The following is a 17,533-nucleotide window of genomic DNA, read 5'->3' as shown; positions in this document are numbered from 1 at the left end:
ATTTGAGTAAACACGTTCAAACCTGACAATGTACACCATGAAAATCCCAGAGAAACAACCCAGCCGTACCAGCCCCCATCCATGGCACCCTTGTGTACTCTCTCACTGAAAAAGACAGCAGGAGGGTAGCTACAGGCATGCACACACTGGAAACACCTTACCATTGTGGGTGTGGTAGTGGCGTTGGTGTGGGCGGTGGGAGGAGTGGGGAGTGTGGAGGGTGCCGCCACACTGCCCAACCACACAATACGCGGGCCACACAGGCCAACCACACCCATGATCCGGGGCTAGTGGGGGACATGCCAGGGGGTTGGGGAGTTACTTAGGGATGAGGGTATGGGGGCAGTCGGTGTTAAATCGGCCAAGAGGGTGAAGGTCTCTCTTAGTCAATTTGAAGACAGTTGAAGGGTTATTAAGAGTCAGAGTCAAGGTAAGGTGAAGGGTTTGAGTTACTCTCTGTAGATTAGAATCCAAATTCAAACCAAGGTGGCCTTGTGTATCAGCCACACCAAGTGTCTACTGTATGACTCATGACCAGGCTTAGCAAAAACTTGAGATGAATTTTGAAAACTTTTATCATTAAGGCTAACTAATAAAATCAGTTTTTTGAAAAGTTAAAAATTCTACTTGAAAATTTATAAACTAATTGCAAAAAAAAAAAAAAAAAAAGGGTAAGATTTAGAAGAATGAGAAAATCTTGGATGCCACCAATGTATAAACAATCTTTAGCTACATGTAATGGAAGCTTGACAAGGTCAAGAGCTTCACCAGGCACCAGTGGCACCTTGGGATGGGTGCTGCAAAATCTTTTGTCCCACCAACACCCAGACCACTCTTGCCCTCAACCCTTCCATGCACCCATATCAAGTTGACAATAAATATGTTGTATAGAAATTTTAACCAACATAAAGGAGACGTGCTTCTGAAACTGCCAATGAGGATTGCCTTTCCATCCCTGGTGCCTCCCTTCCCTTGTTGCCCACCTCTCCACTGGCAACTGCCTGGCCACAAACCTACAGTCTTGTCACACACAGCATGCAAATATTAAGGTCTGCTGCAAATGTAGTAAAAAATCTAAATTTCTGATAGTACAATGTGAAACCTTACAAAAAAAATCTATATTCAGTATTGTTAAGCTTTCTAAACATTTACTTGTGAGTTAGTTACTAGCCTGAAAATTACCTCACAAGAAACATTACAAGCTTGATCATTTGAGACATTGTACAGGTCAGCCATTTAGACGTGTTTGTTGTTGTGATGCAGACAGCAAGGTATGTAGGGCTTACAGAGGGTCATGCTGAAGTGTTTGCATCTTTCTTTAGAGGTTTCTGTCCTGAATGTGATGCATCTACAGAGAAATGCATATTATTTAAATTAGAGATACTAACACAGTGTGGGCAACGCCAATAGAACAGAGATGGCATCAGCTTATAAAGCAACAAAAGTGTGGCAAGAGATCCAATACTTTGCTACATAGATCATCTAATGAGCATTTGTATTTTAGAGAAAGTAGTGAGAGTTTATAGCTTTGTGAATTCTACATTAATGGAATTGCCCATGTAAGCAATGCTTAGCTAATAAATCTTGAAGATATTACCAGAACATGAATACAAAAGAAAACACTTAATCATTCATGGTAGTCAGAAAAGAAGTAATGTTACTTGAACAAAATCAACCCATTCAATTAATCATTACAATGGATAAAAAGAACCTTTAATTAGGTAGTTAAAAATACATTTAATAAAATCTTATGTAAGAATTACCTGATCAGCAAAAAATTAAGGTTTAAACAGTATAACTGATTGCGTTTTACAATATATTATTTATGATTAATGAAAAATCATGAGTAGGGAATTAGAATAGGTAATCCTAATTTGCCCTCAAATGATTACTCATAAGAAAACAAAGTGATGCATCAACATCCCATGTGACATTTTCAGGAGGCACATCACACGACTTGTATATCTGTGAGTAATGATCAAGTCTAACCTAAGTCTTGAGGTAATAACACTATGAGGCCAGAAGAGTCATCAACATTCTGATCATGTAGTGTACCATGTTTCATATCTATGCAATATTCAGTTTCTGTTACAAAGTTCAATCCATCCCATCCCATCCCATCCCAATCCAGCTTCCTTCACTATTATTATCAGACAATCATTAAGTCTGAGCTTATGTGATTAATGTTAAACATCATGACCTTATTATATTGTTTCATGCAATTCTTCCATTAGTGATTACAGGAAGTAAACTCCTTTGCACATTGACAGTGACACCCTTACTTGTCTTCAGTGATAAGAAATCACACTGAAAAGAAGACACTTTTGTGAGCGAGTTATCCAGGAGAAAAGATTCAACAATTTCCTTGGTAACATATTCATACCACCTCCAGATACTTTTCCTTCATGTGTGTGTGTGTGCCTGCCTATATGTGTATGTGTGTTGAGCTAGGGCTACAAGAGTAATGGATTAGTGCTTGATGGTGGCCGAGATTCTTTCCTGCACTCACCGTAGGACTGCAGGTGAGGAGGAATCTTCGGGGGTGGCATCTGGTGGTCCTCGTCTGCCTTGATGGTGGCCGGCTCCTTACGGTCAATGAGGAAGAAGGTGGTCATTTCTCCCTTGCCTTTCACCTTCACTTTGCCACGGCACTGGAACTGGTACGGTCTGTTGCGCAGCACCTGGTACACCTCCTCTGTCACCTTTGTGAGTGGTGGAAATAGGTAATATACATTAGAAACCAAAAATTAATAATCATACTCCAATTAAAATATTCAATGTATACTATCAACTATTTTGTCTGGTCATTGTTTACCTATCTTATACACATCTACTCAATATACGAATCTGGCAATCACAAAAGTGGTGTCCCAGACAAAGCACCACACACTCATGCACATACTGTTCACCCTCTTAGCTCTGTTACCTTCCTTCTATAATGTGACATTTTATGTTGACATCTGAAATAATATGTAAAAAATAAAGGTACAAGTATATTGGATACACAATAGAGAAGAATTTAATACGAGTGTCTTACCTGTGTATGATTAGGCAGTCCTGTTGAGTCCATGCGGCTGGCAACGTTGACAGTGTTGCCCCAGATGTCGTACTGCGGCTTCCTTGCCCCAATGACTCCAGCCACCACGGGGCCAATATTCATGCCTGCAAAGGTGTGCTTGCATGAGGGTGACATAGACAAATATGAGCCGGAAACATAAGATGCATAATGTCATATCTTCAAAGCTGATTGGAGAGTATGGGAACAATGCATGGGGATAACAATGTCAGATGAATTTCTTACACATACTCTTATAAAAAAAAATCAGCTTATTACATCCTTGCTTCAAAAAATTTGTACAATTAAGGTAACTTAAGAAATATGTGACACTCACCGACTCGCAAGGTAAAATTATTATATGAATTTTCATTGATATTTGCCAACTTTTCCCTAAAGGCAAAGACAAGTTCAGCCAGGACAGACAAATAGTAACTGGCTGATTCTTCCTTGTGGTCTAGAATCCTCATGTCTGGCATCAGTCCCACGGCAGCCATGAAGGTAGAGCCAACTGTCTTGATCTTGTCCACAGACTTGAAGCGCTCATCATCCAGCAGCTGGGGAAACAAGAGTATGCTGGTAATGCACGCGCGTGCGCACACACACACACACACACACACACACACACACACACACACACACACACACAGTGTAATATGCAAGATGTGTGAAAGAATAATAAAGAAACAATGGATCAAATTCCTTGAAGACAACAAATTAATATCAAATAGCCAATTTGGTTTTACAAAAAGACAGTCGTGTGTAACTAATTTATTGAGTTTTTATTCTAGAATAGTTGATAGAGTACAAGAGAGAGAGGGATGGGTTGACTGTATTTATTTGGATTTAAAAAAGGCGTTTGACAAAGTGCCACATTACTATGGAAGTTAGAGGAGAAAGGTGGCTTAAAAGGAAGCACGTTGAGATGGATAGAAAATTATTTGAGGGAGAGAGAAATAAGGACGGTAGTTAAAGATATGAAGTCCAAGTGGAGAGCAGTAGAAAGCGGAGTGCCACAGGGGTCAGTATTGGCACCAATACTTTTCCTCATTTATATTAACGACATGCCTGAAGGAGTGAACAGCTACATAAATCTGTTTGCAGATGATACGAAACTGTGCAGAGTTATAAAGCAAAAGGAGGATTGTGAAATACTGCAAGAAGACCTAAATAAGATCTGGGAATGGAGTAAGAAGTGGGAAATGGAATTCAATGTGAACAAAAGCCATGTCATGGAAATGGGAAAGAGTGAAAGACGACCTGTGGGAATCTATAAGATGGGAGATGGAGTAGAACTGGAGAAAGTTAAAAGGAAAAGGACTTAGGAGTGACGATGGAAGAAAACAATCAACCAGTAAGCCATATTGATAGAATTTTTAGAGAAACATATAATTTGCTAAGGAATATTGGAGTAGCATTTCACTACATGGACAAAGAAATGATGAAGAAATTGATAAGTACTATAATAAGACCCAGATTGGAATATGCAGGAGTAGTGTGGACCCCTCATAAAAAGAAACACATAAGGAAATTGGAGAGGCTACAAAAATAGCTACAAGAATGGTTCCAGAATTTGAAGGGATGACATATGAGGAGAGACTAAAGGCTATGGATCTACCAACCCTGGAACAAAGAAGGGAGAGGAGACCTGATACAAGTTTATAAATTGATCAACGGAATGGACCAAGTGGATAATGAGAAACTGATCCTGAGAGAAGAATATGACATCCGAAGCACAAGATCGCATAGTAAAAAGCTGAGAAAAAGAAGATGTCTGAGAGATATTAAAAAAATATAGTTTCCCGCAGAGATGTATTGAGACGTGGAACAGTTTAAATGAAGAAGTAGTGTCTGCAACGAGTGTGCATACTTTTAAAGTAAGATTGGATAAGTGTAGATATGGAGACGGGGCCACATGAGCATAAAGCCCAAGCCCTGTAAAACTACAACTAGGTAAATACACACACACACACACACACACATACACTTCTCAAGTGGCAGGAAAATTCATAATAATGACAGCATCATGGCACTAGAGAGAATTGATTATATAAGCAATCACAGTAGTTTGAAGGTTAATTCCAGTCCAAGCATGTCAAACAATCCAATAACTAACTGATATATGTTTTAGTGTCAATTTAAGTTATACTTACCTCATCAAAGTCAGCGATGATCTCATTGAGAACCCTCAAACACTCAGTGCCTTGATTGTTAACGGCAAGTTCAGTGTAAAACTCATGGAAGTTTGGAATTGAGGCAAAGACAACACCCACACGACTGTAGCTTTGGTGGTACAGGTCCTGCAGGGCGATGGGGGAGGTGTACTTTTCTTTCTACAGTTTGTGTGATACGGTAAACATTTAGCCTGATGAATATTTCTATAATGGGAAAATCACTCAGCATTTTAAAAGAAGTTTTCTTATATCTTCTCTTCTCTAATAATGATGAGCACTGATGTATGCAAACAAATATAAAATTCTGAGATTCTGATATAACAAGTATACCTAGTAGCATTAAAAACTTCATAACATAATTCACCAGATGGCAAAGCTGTGAGCAGTTTGATGTGAACAGATTTACTATCCAGCCAAATACGTACCATGTTGTTCCTGAACTGATTGTCAAGGAAGTGAGTTGCCACATGAGCTGGGAGAAGGTTGAACAAGATGCGGCGATTGCTTTCCTGCAGAGCATCCATGTCCTGCTTCTCCTCGGCAGCCTAGTATGGTACAAGTTAGTTCAGTTGAGTTTTCAATGACAGGAGAAAACTAAGATAAAGTAATATTAAATCAAAAGTACAACAAATTACATTACTCCTACAGAATAACATGAATAAACTCCAGTGAAGAAATTTGTCATACATAAGTGGCCAACAAAATAAAGTATATATTTCCTGCATCAAAGTCATGTGATGCAAAGTAAATACATAAACAGTCTGATCATCACATCTCTCTTGATGAAAACAATAAAAATAAACAATAAATACCTGACACTGCCAGAGGAAGTCAAGTCTTGCGGTCCACTCCACCTGGCGGCCGTGAGCTATCACCGCCAACAAGAACAGCAAAATGTACACCACTGCTAACACTTCCGTGGGGACCACCGCCCTGTGGGAGTGATAAATGAAACTGTTCATTTCAGCTGTCACTGTGAAAAACAAGTAACAATCTCAAATCAGAAAAGCTTTAGGCCTATACGGAGAAAAATACCATTCTCTTTCAATAACATATGAAATGAATGATGAAATTCAAAACTAAAAGCTACAGCATAAAGTAGTGACACATCACCTCTATTAGTATAAATCTTAAAGATGACACACAAAGCCACTGTGATACTTTACCCAACCCGTGCATCGTAACAGGTGAACAGTGACAGGTGTGTGAAGCAGATCAAGAGGGCATAAACAGTTGCCATGGAGGTCACCAGCAGAGCCTTGACCAGCATAGGCAGGCGGAGGAACACTGCCACAGATATAAACCCGAGGACACACGAGAGAGGAATATATTCAGGCAGTGGACACCACAGGTTGCGGACAAAGTCTTGTGGTCCGCGATGTCTTGAAGTTGTAAGAGTCATGTTGGGTTTGCAGGCAACATATGGCAAGTTACAAGTAAACTGGAAAGAAGGCACACATTGAATATATCTAATCAAATAAAAATAACTTTTTAAAATATTTTCATTACCATACACAACAACATAACAATCACCATCAGGACCTGGTTCAAGCAGTATGGGGTGGTAAAAATGCAGTCACAAAAGGTCTACTTACTGAATTAACCTGAGCCATGATATAAATGACGGTCACAGCCACGATGGTCAGCACAAGGCGCAGCACAAACCTCCTTGAGGGATCCCATGTGGTGACCTTCAACCTGTTGTCAGAACATGGAAACAACTCTACTTCTATCCACAATAACCATAGAACCTGACATGTTCCTATAGATCAAGTTATACAAGTATACAAGTCCTAATGTTATCTAGTTTTGATCACTCTCACCTTGATGCAAGGAGAACAATTAATATAACAGATATTGTGACAAATGCAGCTAGGAACAAGAAGAGGAAGAGCAGCGTGCGGGGCAACACCAGGGCTTGCACAGACGCCACAAACAGCAGCAGGAACAATGAACACAGAAGAGAACTGCCGAAACCAACGTCCTGTTCCTCATGGTACTGCAAGGCAAGATACAAAAGAGACACCAAATTAATCATCATCGTCACCATTAAGACCAGTAATAGTAACACAATTCATGAGATCCCTAGAATGTAATTCAAACTCCTACCACATTGGTTAGTTATAATCTAAGAGGGAGGTTTCAAGACATTTGTCCCTGTCCTTTGGCTAACTCTATCAGACCTGCAAGGGGGCTGGTGACTAAGTGGGACCCCTCCCATTTTTTTTTGCCCTTGGCCAGCTTTCCCCTTGTACCAAAAAAAAAAAAAATAAATAAATAAATAAATAAATAAAAAAAATAATAATAAATAAATAAATAAATAAATAAAAAAAAAATAAAAATAAATAAAATAAAAATAAATAAATAAATAAAATAATAAAAAAATGTTAGTGCCTAATGATTTTTGCTTACGTGTCTCTCCTTCTGTTTGTCTCTGAAGCACAGTGTGATCAGTGACACATGGGTGGACTTCTCCCGGTCCACTGATCTCGCCTCAATGGCCTGAGCTAAGTACTTGTTAACTCGGTTCGATGGGGCGTGAGGAAGGGACGAGTGTCTCTTCTTGAATGGTCGCTTGAATTTATCTGACAGAAGGCTAGACTGAAAGCAAAGGACAATTTTTATGGATGCTGGATGATCACATAAACACACAGGCTAGCATCAGACTGTGTTATCTGTTCAACGACTACTTGTAATTACTATGCTAGAAATTATGTGCCATAAATAAGCTTGTGTCTGGTGTAGCTGCTCATAAATATGTGCATATAATTGCAGAACAAATGTATACTGCATCTAACCTTAAACTCATTCTATAACTTGTAATATTTTTTCTTGAGGTAGTGATACAACTGACTGTTTTAAGTTCTGTCTTACACAAGGAGGCCTTATATTGTACTGATATCAATGTTCCTGGAGGCCAGTGTTAATAGATATCTGCATCATATAAACATTCTCATAAAACATTCCTATTTCAGTTCATAAGGCTGCAGTTATTTATATTTAACCAGTTGGGTATTTAACATCACTACTTAGGTATGTACTTTACAAACACTAGTACAGAAGCATTGGGAATGTTGCCTGGTAAAAATAATGGTATTCATTTAACTGATGGCAAAGTTGTTGATTAAATAATTAGAGAAAAATTCTAAATATGTACATGTGCTACATATCTACTTCAACTTTTGAAGCCATAGCTAATAATTCAAAGAACATTAAGAACCTTTTTAGAAAATAGCATTAAATACTTAAGACAGAAGTCAAGGAAGAATGGTGAATGTCAACCTAATGTGGCATATGATTCCTCTCTTAGGATGGCAATAGGCATGACATTTACCTACATCTGATTCAAAATGCTTGCAGTCTGTTTCACAGCAAATAATGACTAAAAAGTTAGTGTTTGTTCCTGCTGTCCATGCATGACCATGACTTGTTTCATTACTTGCTAGAGGAGGTCTCAAAACTTACTGATAGCACCTCAAACTGATAATGTTCTGACTTCTGCAAAACATTATATACTTTAAAATTCATAAGCCTAAACATTTTAGTATCATTATGTGATTCAAAATGCATACAAGACTGCAAGCAAACAGGATGTAATATTTCACTAAGGAAGACTGTGTAAGAGATTGATTAGTTAACAATACAGATGCAGTGTATCTCATAAGAAATCTCTGGCCTCACTAATCAACAGCATTTGCAGTTTTCCATACAAAATAAATTTTTTATTCACACTGACCATTACTGCTATTCCAAAGCCAATTCACTCTCCAAAAAATCTCAAGGCTGATATGTGAAGGAATGTCATAATAAATATATGCTTGGTTTCAACTAATACTCTCTTCCTTTTTTTAATAATATCAGCCTGGTACATTCATAGAATAATAATATCAACACCTAATGGATTAAGTCCTCTACACAGTCCAGATATCAATGTGAAGTGAGCCTTGGTCTGCACAAATGTCTCTGGAAATGACATCCTATCAACTATACTCTTTGTCAGCTACAGATCCAGAGAGAGAGAAAACATATCAACATCAAAACATTTCTGGAAAGCTGTATCTGTAAATCTGTAGATAACAATTCTATGAAAGGGTTACATCTTCAAAGTATGACATGCAGTGCATGTAAAAAAATAAAAAAAACATTAACTGCCAATTCATATGAGAGTATTTTATCTTATTTTTTTTTTAACATGGCTAATTCAATCTCAGAAGCCATTTTGAAAATAAAAGATAAATAAGAAACGCATATTCTTTGTAAATAAAAGAATATCTGAGATTCATTGCATAATAACATTAGGCATGAATCAAATGCTTATAAGATCATATTCAGCTCAACTGAGCAAACAGAATCTTTATCTAAAGTGCATAATGAATTTGACCTGCAAACGAGGTGCACACACACTGCTGGATACACAGCCAGAGCTCAAATGACAAACGTCATCAGCAAATAAGTAAAGTGAGTAGCAAGGAAGGATGAGTCAAGTGGGTTGCAAGAATAAATTTGACACATCTTGATGCTGTACACTATAAAATATTCTACTGGTGAAGGTATATGTGGCTGTTTGCAAGAGCTAGAGGTTACCAGTAACTAAAGATATTAAGTAGCAGAGAAGGAAGAGGATACAATTTATTAGATGCAATCCATATAGATGCAAGTTATGAGGGAGGTATATGTCTGAGGTCAACACATGGAACACCAACTGCGCTACAAGGAAATGGCTTATTACCTGCACAGTGTAGATCAATTCCCCAGACTACCTGTGCCCTGCTTAAAGACAACTTGATGAGGAGCAGAGTGATGAATCAAACATTGAGCTTGACATACAGAGCTTCTAAGATAAAACAACCACAAGTTCTTAGTGTGATCCCCAATCTACCGACTGCTATGGAGTGAACGGGATGCAGTAAGCCATCCATGATACTGGACAATGCTACTAGCAGATGATGGGGTTATAATATATACAGGCATTTTGACAAAATCCAGAGTGCTTCACATATACACTAACTCTTTCATACGTGTGTCTGAGATGAATTTTGACCAAAATGCCAAGCATTATGAAGATAGGCAATAAATACCACTAGCAATTCTGTGTCCATAATAGTGATGGCTTCTAACTGTAGGTATGTATATGATGAGTACAGGCTGTGGCAGAGTGTGGGGTGAGTGAATTACAATCCATGTGAAGCACCAACTTGAGTAACATTCCACACTCATCTGATTTCAGAAATGTAGATAACAGCAACAATTGCAGACAGACAAGCAAATCACATGCCTTTGCAAGAAGTGCTTTACATATCTTTTCTGCATGACTACCTTCCACACATCTGAAACCATAATGAGGTAACTGAACTTTCAGAGAAGTGAGGTGACTGGCATGATGATAATTAAGGTCAAGGCCAGGACTGAGCCAGGCCTGGGGTAGGGTCACAAACAGCCAGACACAGATCATTACGAGTCACTCACTTGTGGGCACCCTCGCTCTATTTCGTAGTATTCGTGAAAGAATATATTCCTCTGAAAATTGAAATGGGGGATTGTTAGTGTGTTAGTTGCCTAGCTCTCCAGGACGAGAAACAGAGGAACATTTACTCACCATTAGTCAGTTAAAGGTACTTGAACTCTAGAGAAGGATGAGTGGAAGAATAAGAAACAAATACTTTCCAAGCAGGCCTCTTTAGCCATGGAAGAAGTGATTAGTAATGTTGATTTGCTAAAGGAATTTCTTATTCTCACAAACTCATCTCTGAGATCCTAAAAAATCAATGCCACAGAAAATGAGATCTTTAAGAGAAAATCACAAGCTTCTTAAGAACAAAGAAACATCAATGATATAATCAAATTGTACTGTTTGAATCTATGCTTAAAATCAGCATAAAAAGCATTGCTAAAGTAATTCCTCAACACAGTAATCAAAATCATAAATGCTATAGCCAGATTTATATAAAATTTAAAAAATGACATTAATATCTGGGGAAAACAAATTTGATTATTATAGCAGGTTTATGAAGAGCACTGTGGTCCAGCTGTGCCTTTTGAAAGTGGCATTCTAAAGGAAAAATTATTTCCAAGGATGATTAATATAGAGACTTGAAATGTACGTACATTTTGTTGACTTATGAACATCTAACACTAACATTTAATACACCAATATTGCAATGAAATTTCACTTCTGCTTGCTCAATTCCTAAACACTATGAACTCTACAAGTCTCTATTTAGCTTGTTTAAAAACATTTCAAGTTTGCCACTGTATAGGAAATAATATGAAGCAAATGTTACAATCAAACTCAAAGCAAACTGAACTATTCTGCTGGCAACAACTGAAAGGAACAGACTTCCACACCAAGATAAACATGAGGAGGACAAGGCCACGGCGGATGTCTCTCTCCTCGTCTCAGAGGGTCGGGGTGGCCACCTTACCTTCTTGGTGATGGACGTTGATTTCTCCTGTGGTGGGATGGCCATGTTGGAGAAGGGCACCTCCATGGAGTACTTGATGGAGTGCAGCAGCTGCACTACCACATTGCTCACATTCTTGAAGGATAGTTTCCTGCGGTGCGTTGACCCTAAGGCTGACCGCACCTGGAGAGTGTTGAACAGGAGGGGCTGCAGTGTTGAAGGGTGCAGCAGTGGAGCAGCAGCCCAACGCACCACCAAGTTGATGTGTGGAAGTAAAGACAGTGGAGGTGGAGGGACAAGGGAGGGGAGGGACGGAGAGAGTGGAGAATGGAGCAGGAGGATGTGGATCCTCACAGCACCACACACCACCTTCCTCCCTCCCTCACAACCCCTCCAACACCACAGAGAAACAAGAAGACTGGTTAGTTATGGGATAGACACAGAAGCTCTACAAGCAAAGTGCTTTCAAAATTTTAAAACTACTTATGCACCCAAATGTACAAGTAGTTACAGGCTAATCTTTGGGTCACATTGAAAAGAGGTGAACACACTTGTCTAGAGCAATGACTGGGCAAAGCTAAATGAAAGACAAAATCAACATGGAAATTTCTTTTGAATAACAATTTGATTCTTAACAAGAGGAAAGCCTCAATGATAAATTTCAAATGTCATTTTCAAAGTTATCAAATTTTTTAATGAGCTAAACAAGTCTCTCAACTTAGCTTAGCCTTTATCCTATGAAAGAAACGAAGCTCTACTGAAAGAATCTCAAAAGACATATCTATGCTTAAGAATACATTATTGATTCATGAATGTAGATATAATCACCACAGCTTGGCATACTCCCCATCTCATTATATCTAGCATGTATATATGCACTGATATACATGATCCAAAACTGTCTCTTTGGAGACACCCCACAAACGTATCATGCACTCTATCACTAACCAAAAGCTTATATTCAGGATGGTCTTGTTTGTATATTGTTTCCATGCATGTACAATATAATAACTCAATAAGCTCTTTAATTACAGCTTCTACTGGTGAAGTATATTGTGTGAGGGTCACAGTAAAACCCTCAGCTACCTAATCAGGGAAATTAATCACTCTACCCTTTCTCTCAAGCTCAAGAATGTAGAAAACATAAAACTTATGCATAAAAAAAAAAAAAAAAAAAAAAAACATTATTGAACAGGCAACCAGCAGATTGTTAAAGGAAGATTAAGTGTATTAATGCCATGCTAACATTAAAACAATCTTTTACTTCAGTGTGGTGTGTCATTGCTTTGTTATTATTTGCTGTTAAGGTTATAAAGCATGTTAATTATCATTATGTTATTGCATACTAATTGTTGTTAGTATTTACATCAGGCTGACAGGAAAAGAGAGACAGAAAACTTATGAAAATCATAAGAAGAGAAAATGAAAGTGCTGAGCAAAAAAACATAGTAAAATACAAACCAAATAAGAGCAGGACAGCCATCATGGAATGGTTGTCAAAGAAATATTTGTTTGTGCCCACCACGCAGACAATCAATTTTAGTACAGTGATCAAGAAAATCACCTAATGGTAAAAATGGTACAAGAAACATAAAGCAAATAAACAAGCAAATAAAATGAACACACGAATAGATGAATAAATAAATAGAATAAAAAAATAAAACTGGTGGGAGCAAAAACTGAATGAAACAAATAAATCAACAAATAAAAGTAAAAACGTAAACAGATAAAGAAACAAATAAATAAAAGACACATCTATGTTACGAAACACAATGTCTGTCACATCAGATATTAATTAGAAGTCAAGTTTTATCTTTGAGAGTTGTGTGTAATTAAGCACAGTTATCCTTGACAGCAACACGTGTCCCCTGCAGCACAACACTACATCAAGATTGGTGGAGGAAGCATTTACCATTTAGCCACATATAGTATAGCTATACTCTTTACCAACAGTGACTCCATGACTACTTCAAAACATTTACTTATGACAGCTGATACATCATTCCACTGACACTGATGGTCTCTTGTGTCATAATTGTCTGAAGGGGGTCTGTCCCTTCACTCACTCACACACACACACACACACACACACACACACACACACACACACACACACAAAGATCTTGTCACAAAATAAGTTAAAAAATGAACAGAAAGAAACAGAAATCTTTCCTAATACAAGAACAATGAGAGACTAGGCATGGTATTTATGGATATCAGAAGATGAGAAGTGAGACTTTTTCAGTAATATAAGCAGTACAGGTTCTCCCACAGAAATATAGACACCTGGAATGGACTCAAAGTGATAGAAACAAGGAATATAGGTCATAAAGAAAGAAAGTTTGACAAAGTATAGATAGAAGCAGAAGGAATATAGATCAGGAACTTTATATCACAGTCAGGAAAGTTCTCTCTCTCTCTCTCTCTCTCTCTCTCTCTCTCTCTCTCTCTCTCTGTACTTACTTCCTCTAGTCATGTGTACATTAAGACACAAAATCCTTCAGTTACCCTTCAAGTCATAAACTCCTGCATGAAATGACTTAACAGAATATTTTCACTTTCAACATATTAATGGTAAACACAAAGGGAAAAAATGCAAAACCAAGTTAGATTGAATTAAGAGGTAAAAGTTCCCATATCTAAATAAATAAAAAAAATCCCCCATAGCATTTCTACGATCACTCAAAACAAACAAGTTCAATCTATGGCTAAGTAAAGTTAGGCTCACTGTTAAAGGCAACTTAAAATAAAAGCAAATTATATATCCCTGAAAAAACAAAAAACAAATATATAAAATTAGATGCAAATTAAGGAAGCCACTACATTTTGACAGAGCTTAAAGAACTTACAAAATATAAATTAATTAGCAGTTAGATTTAATAAAAGCAGATGTAGTGTATTATTTAATGGATCTAGTTTCCTCCTAATAGTTTTAAAAGCTTTGCATCTCATGTGGATAAAGTTTTCACAATAACTGTAAATCAAACAAATACTACATCATACATTTTTCATTATCACAATTTAAATCCCTATAAAAAAAAAAAAAAAACGAATCAAATGAAATCAACAAAAATAATCTCCCATTTCACAAGCAATGGACAAGAAGCTACATCATGTACAGTTTTAGGCACTAAACGCTAACAAATCATACATAAAAGGCAACTAAAACTGCACGTAACATAATGGCAACTAAAAATCATTCCGTTTCCTTTACCTCCCCGGCAAACACTGGGTGCTCCACCGCACCATGGGAGGCACATACCTTTCGGCGGCGTGGGGGAGGAATGATGAAGTAGGAGGTGACGTTGTGGTCCCTCAGGTACTGGGAGCGCAGCTGTCCGTCCCCTGGCTCCACCTCGTACTCGTTCCCCAGGCAGTCCAGCGTTGCCTGTGTGATGTGCACTCGCCTACGGGAGACGCGTATCATTAAAAGGGCGCGTGTGTCGGTCTTGTTGTCCAGTGTTGGTGTTGACTTTCACTGATTATGATTCTGATTGTTGGTGAGCTGGTTTCCAAACAGTTACCTTCTTTACAAACTAGTAATTACTATTTGCAGATTTACTTATCATTTGTGCATTAATTCCATTTTACTTCCATTACCTTTAATAAAAAAATAAATACATATTTCAAAATATACTTTTCTTTCTCCTAATTCCTCTAATGTTTCTATTCATCCAATCTCTAAATTTCAATCTCTCTCATTTAGACTTGGCCACAATCTGGTTGCTAATATTTGTAGCATTTCTAATAGTCCTTTTTTTTTCCAAGTTATAATCATGTCATAAGTACCATAAGTTCACTCAACACATCTTTATCCACATTATCAAATGAGTGACCTAGTGTTGTGCATCAATAAAATACACAATGTATGGTATTCCTAAGCAAGAAGTTACTTTCCTATACATACTGCACAGTGGCATATCTAATTTGTGTGCTGTACTGTGCACACATTCAACACTGCACCACACAGATCCCTAGAAAAGCCAACACACCCTGGCTCCCCTCCCGCCTCCATCATGTTGGCCATGGTCACGTCGTTGGACCACACGTCATACTGCCACTTGCGTAGGCCCAGCACGCCGCACAGCACCCGCCCTGTGTGGATGCCGACCCTCATGTTGAGTTGCACGTCTGTCGCGTCAACCACAGAGCTGCAGAGACGAGAAGGTTCACTATGCAAAGTGAGTTAAGTTATCTACATTCACACAGCACTACACACTAACGCAATCCTCAGCCTCGGCACAGGATTGGCCGGCCACACTCACGCTATGGCATCTATCATGTCCAGTCCCATCTCCACGGCACAGCGGGCATGGTCGCTCCTTGGGTCAGGCAGGCCAGACACACAGTAGTAGCAGTCGCCCAGGATCTTGATGCGTAAACAGTGGTTATCCTGAGAAAGAAAAGGTATTTTATTCTTCTGTGTTCAGGAAAGATCATGTTTATTTTAGCTAATAAGAACATAAGTGGTATAAGAAGAGAAGGGAAGGTGTAAGAACCTTTAAGGGGTACCTGTGAGTGGCAGCCCTATATAAAACAGAACTATTAGTCATTGAGAACTAAGGAGAGTCTGTTCTAATCATGGACTTTGTGTATTTTACCTGCCAAGGTTTGCAGTTTTCATGTCTTTGTATTGTAATAATCCATGCATAACATGCGCTGACACTTTCCTTTAGTGGTTACAACACCCTACAACATACCTTCCTTCCCACTTCAAAATTAAAAAAAATCTTCAATATTTAAAGCATATGAAGTGTATCATCTTGAGCTTAGTGAACCCAACCCCACCATTGCAGGACACCAGTGCTGCTGTGCAAACACCAACACAGTAAGTCAAGGCATCACTCACATCAGCAAGCTGGTCAAACCGCCCAAAGAGTTCGTTGAGGAGTCGAATGAGTTCCTGAGCAGTGCACTGAGATGCCAGTACTGTGAAGCCCACGATGTCTGCAAACACCATGCTGAAATGTTGCATAAATTCATTATCTATAAATATACCAAGACACTGCACAAGTTTGCCACTACCAGTAAACTTTATCTGCAGACACCATGCTGGAACAAAGCACAAATTCATTATCACCAATAAACATTATTTGTATTACTTTCATTGATAAATTTGTCTATGGCTCAAAGTTTAAGTGGTGTGTTCTTGTTAGTTGTTCACTATCATTTTGTATTTCTCCTGCTAAAGTTACTGCAGTACGCAATATAGCAGTTTTGAATCACAACACAAGGTCAAACAGAATACAAGAGAGAAATCAACACTTGAACATACAGTATAAAAATGACACACAGGAAAGTAAGAAACAATTCGTTGAATATGATTTACTGGCTAATCTTCACTTTAAGTTTAATCATAATATGAAAAGATCCACAATCAAAAGACATAAAGCAATAGTAACAGGATTAATTTTTCCCCTAGCACTAGACTATACACATTCATGAACATATCTACAAGGAGGAGAGTAAAGGCACTGACAGTTATTTTTTTCTGACACCTGCCAGCTCATCCAAAAACAACTTAAGTCCTGTGAATATAAGTGAGAGTGTAAATCAGGAGCGCCAGACCTAGATAAGCTGTTGTGACAAAGTGCTGAGAGACTGCCAGGAACATGCACTAAACAAAGACCAAGTGACACGGCAGACAGAGGAAAACCACAAGCTGTAACGATTTGTTTGATCTCAATTTCTGGCAACTTTTCTCAAGAAGATTTAGGGCAAGACTGGTAGTATTTATTAAAAAAAGCTGCCTGGTGTTTATGATGTGTAATGGTGGTAGTGAGGGAGTGGCAGTGATGGTGGCGATGGTGGTGATGGGTTGGCACTATTCCTACTGTCTCAGCATGTCATCTCTCCATTCTATTGCTTCCCAGTCATTTTTCAAGACTTATATGGCTAAGCAT

At 38.3% G+C, this 17,533-nt stretch overlaps 1 protein-coding gene across 16 annotated transcripts in view; it reads right to left on the bottom strand.

Moving 5' to 3' along the window:
* Positions 1–17,533, bottom strand: part of LOC123510504 (adenylate cyclase type 1-like) — a 292,904-nt gene that overhangs the window by 28,877 nt on the left and 246,494 nt on the right. For 4 of the 16 annotated variants that reach the window (XM_045265715.1, XM_045265716.1, XM_045265714.1 and 1 more), the window contains 17 exons: positions 16,480–16,591; positions 15,896–16,023; positions 15,623–15,781; positions 14,893–15,037; positions 11,652–11,837; positions 10,696–10,746; positions 7,642–7,830; positions 7,053–7,228; positions 6,825–6,927; positions 6,396–6,670; positions 6,042–6,162; positions 5,655–5,774; positions 5,209–5,388; positions 3,393–3,612; positions 3,038–3,162; positions 2,510–2,702; positions 162–287 (listed from right to left, as the gene is read on the bottom strand). In XM_045265715.1, coding sequence (XP_045121650.1) covers positions 162–287; positions 2,510–2,702; positions 3,038–3,162; positions 3,393–3,612; positions 5,209–5,388; positions 5,655–5,774; positions 6,042–6,162; positions 6,396–6,670; positions 6,825–6,927; positions 7,053–7,228; positions 7,642–7,830; positions 10,696–10,746; positions 11,652–11,837; positions 14,893–15,037; positions 15,623–15,781; positions 15,896–16,023; positions 16,480–16,591 — 2,609 coding nt within the window. The remainder of the gene's footprint in view (positions 1–161; positions 288–2,509; positions 2,703–3,037; positions 3,163–3,392; positions 3,613–5,208; positions 5,389–5,654; positions 5,775–6,041; positions 6,163–6,395; positions 6,671–6,824; positions 6,928–7,052; positions 7,229–7,641; positions 7,831–10,695; positions 10,747–11,651; positions 11,838–14,892; positions 15,038–15,622; positions 15,782–15,895; positions 16,024–16,479; positions 16,592–17,533) is intronic. The other 12 variants (XM_045265718.1, XM_045265730.1, XM_045265717.1 and 9 more) reach the window with 11 other exon arrangements.

This window comes from Portunus trituberculatus, chromosome 29, assembly GCF_017591435.1.
Source record: "Portunus trituberculatus isolate SZX2019 chromosome 29, ASM1759143v1, whole genome shotgun sequence".
NCBI classification, from domain to species: Eukaryota; Metazoa; Arthropoda; class Malacostraca; order Decapoda; family Portunidae; genus Portunus; species Portunus trituberculatus.
Note: the sequence above shows the minus strand (reverse complement) of the source record. Positions and strands in the feature narration are given on the sequence as shown.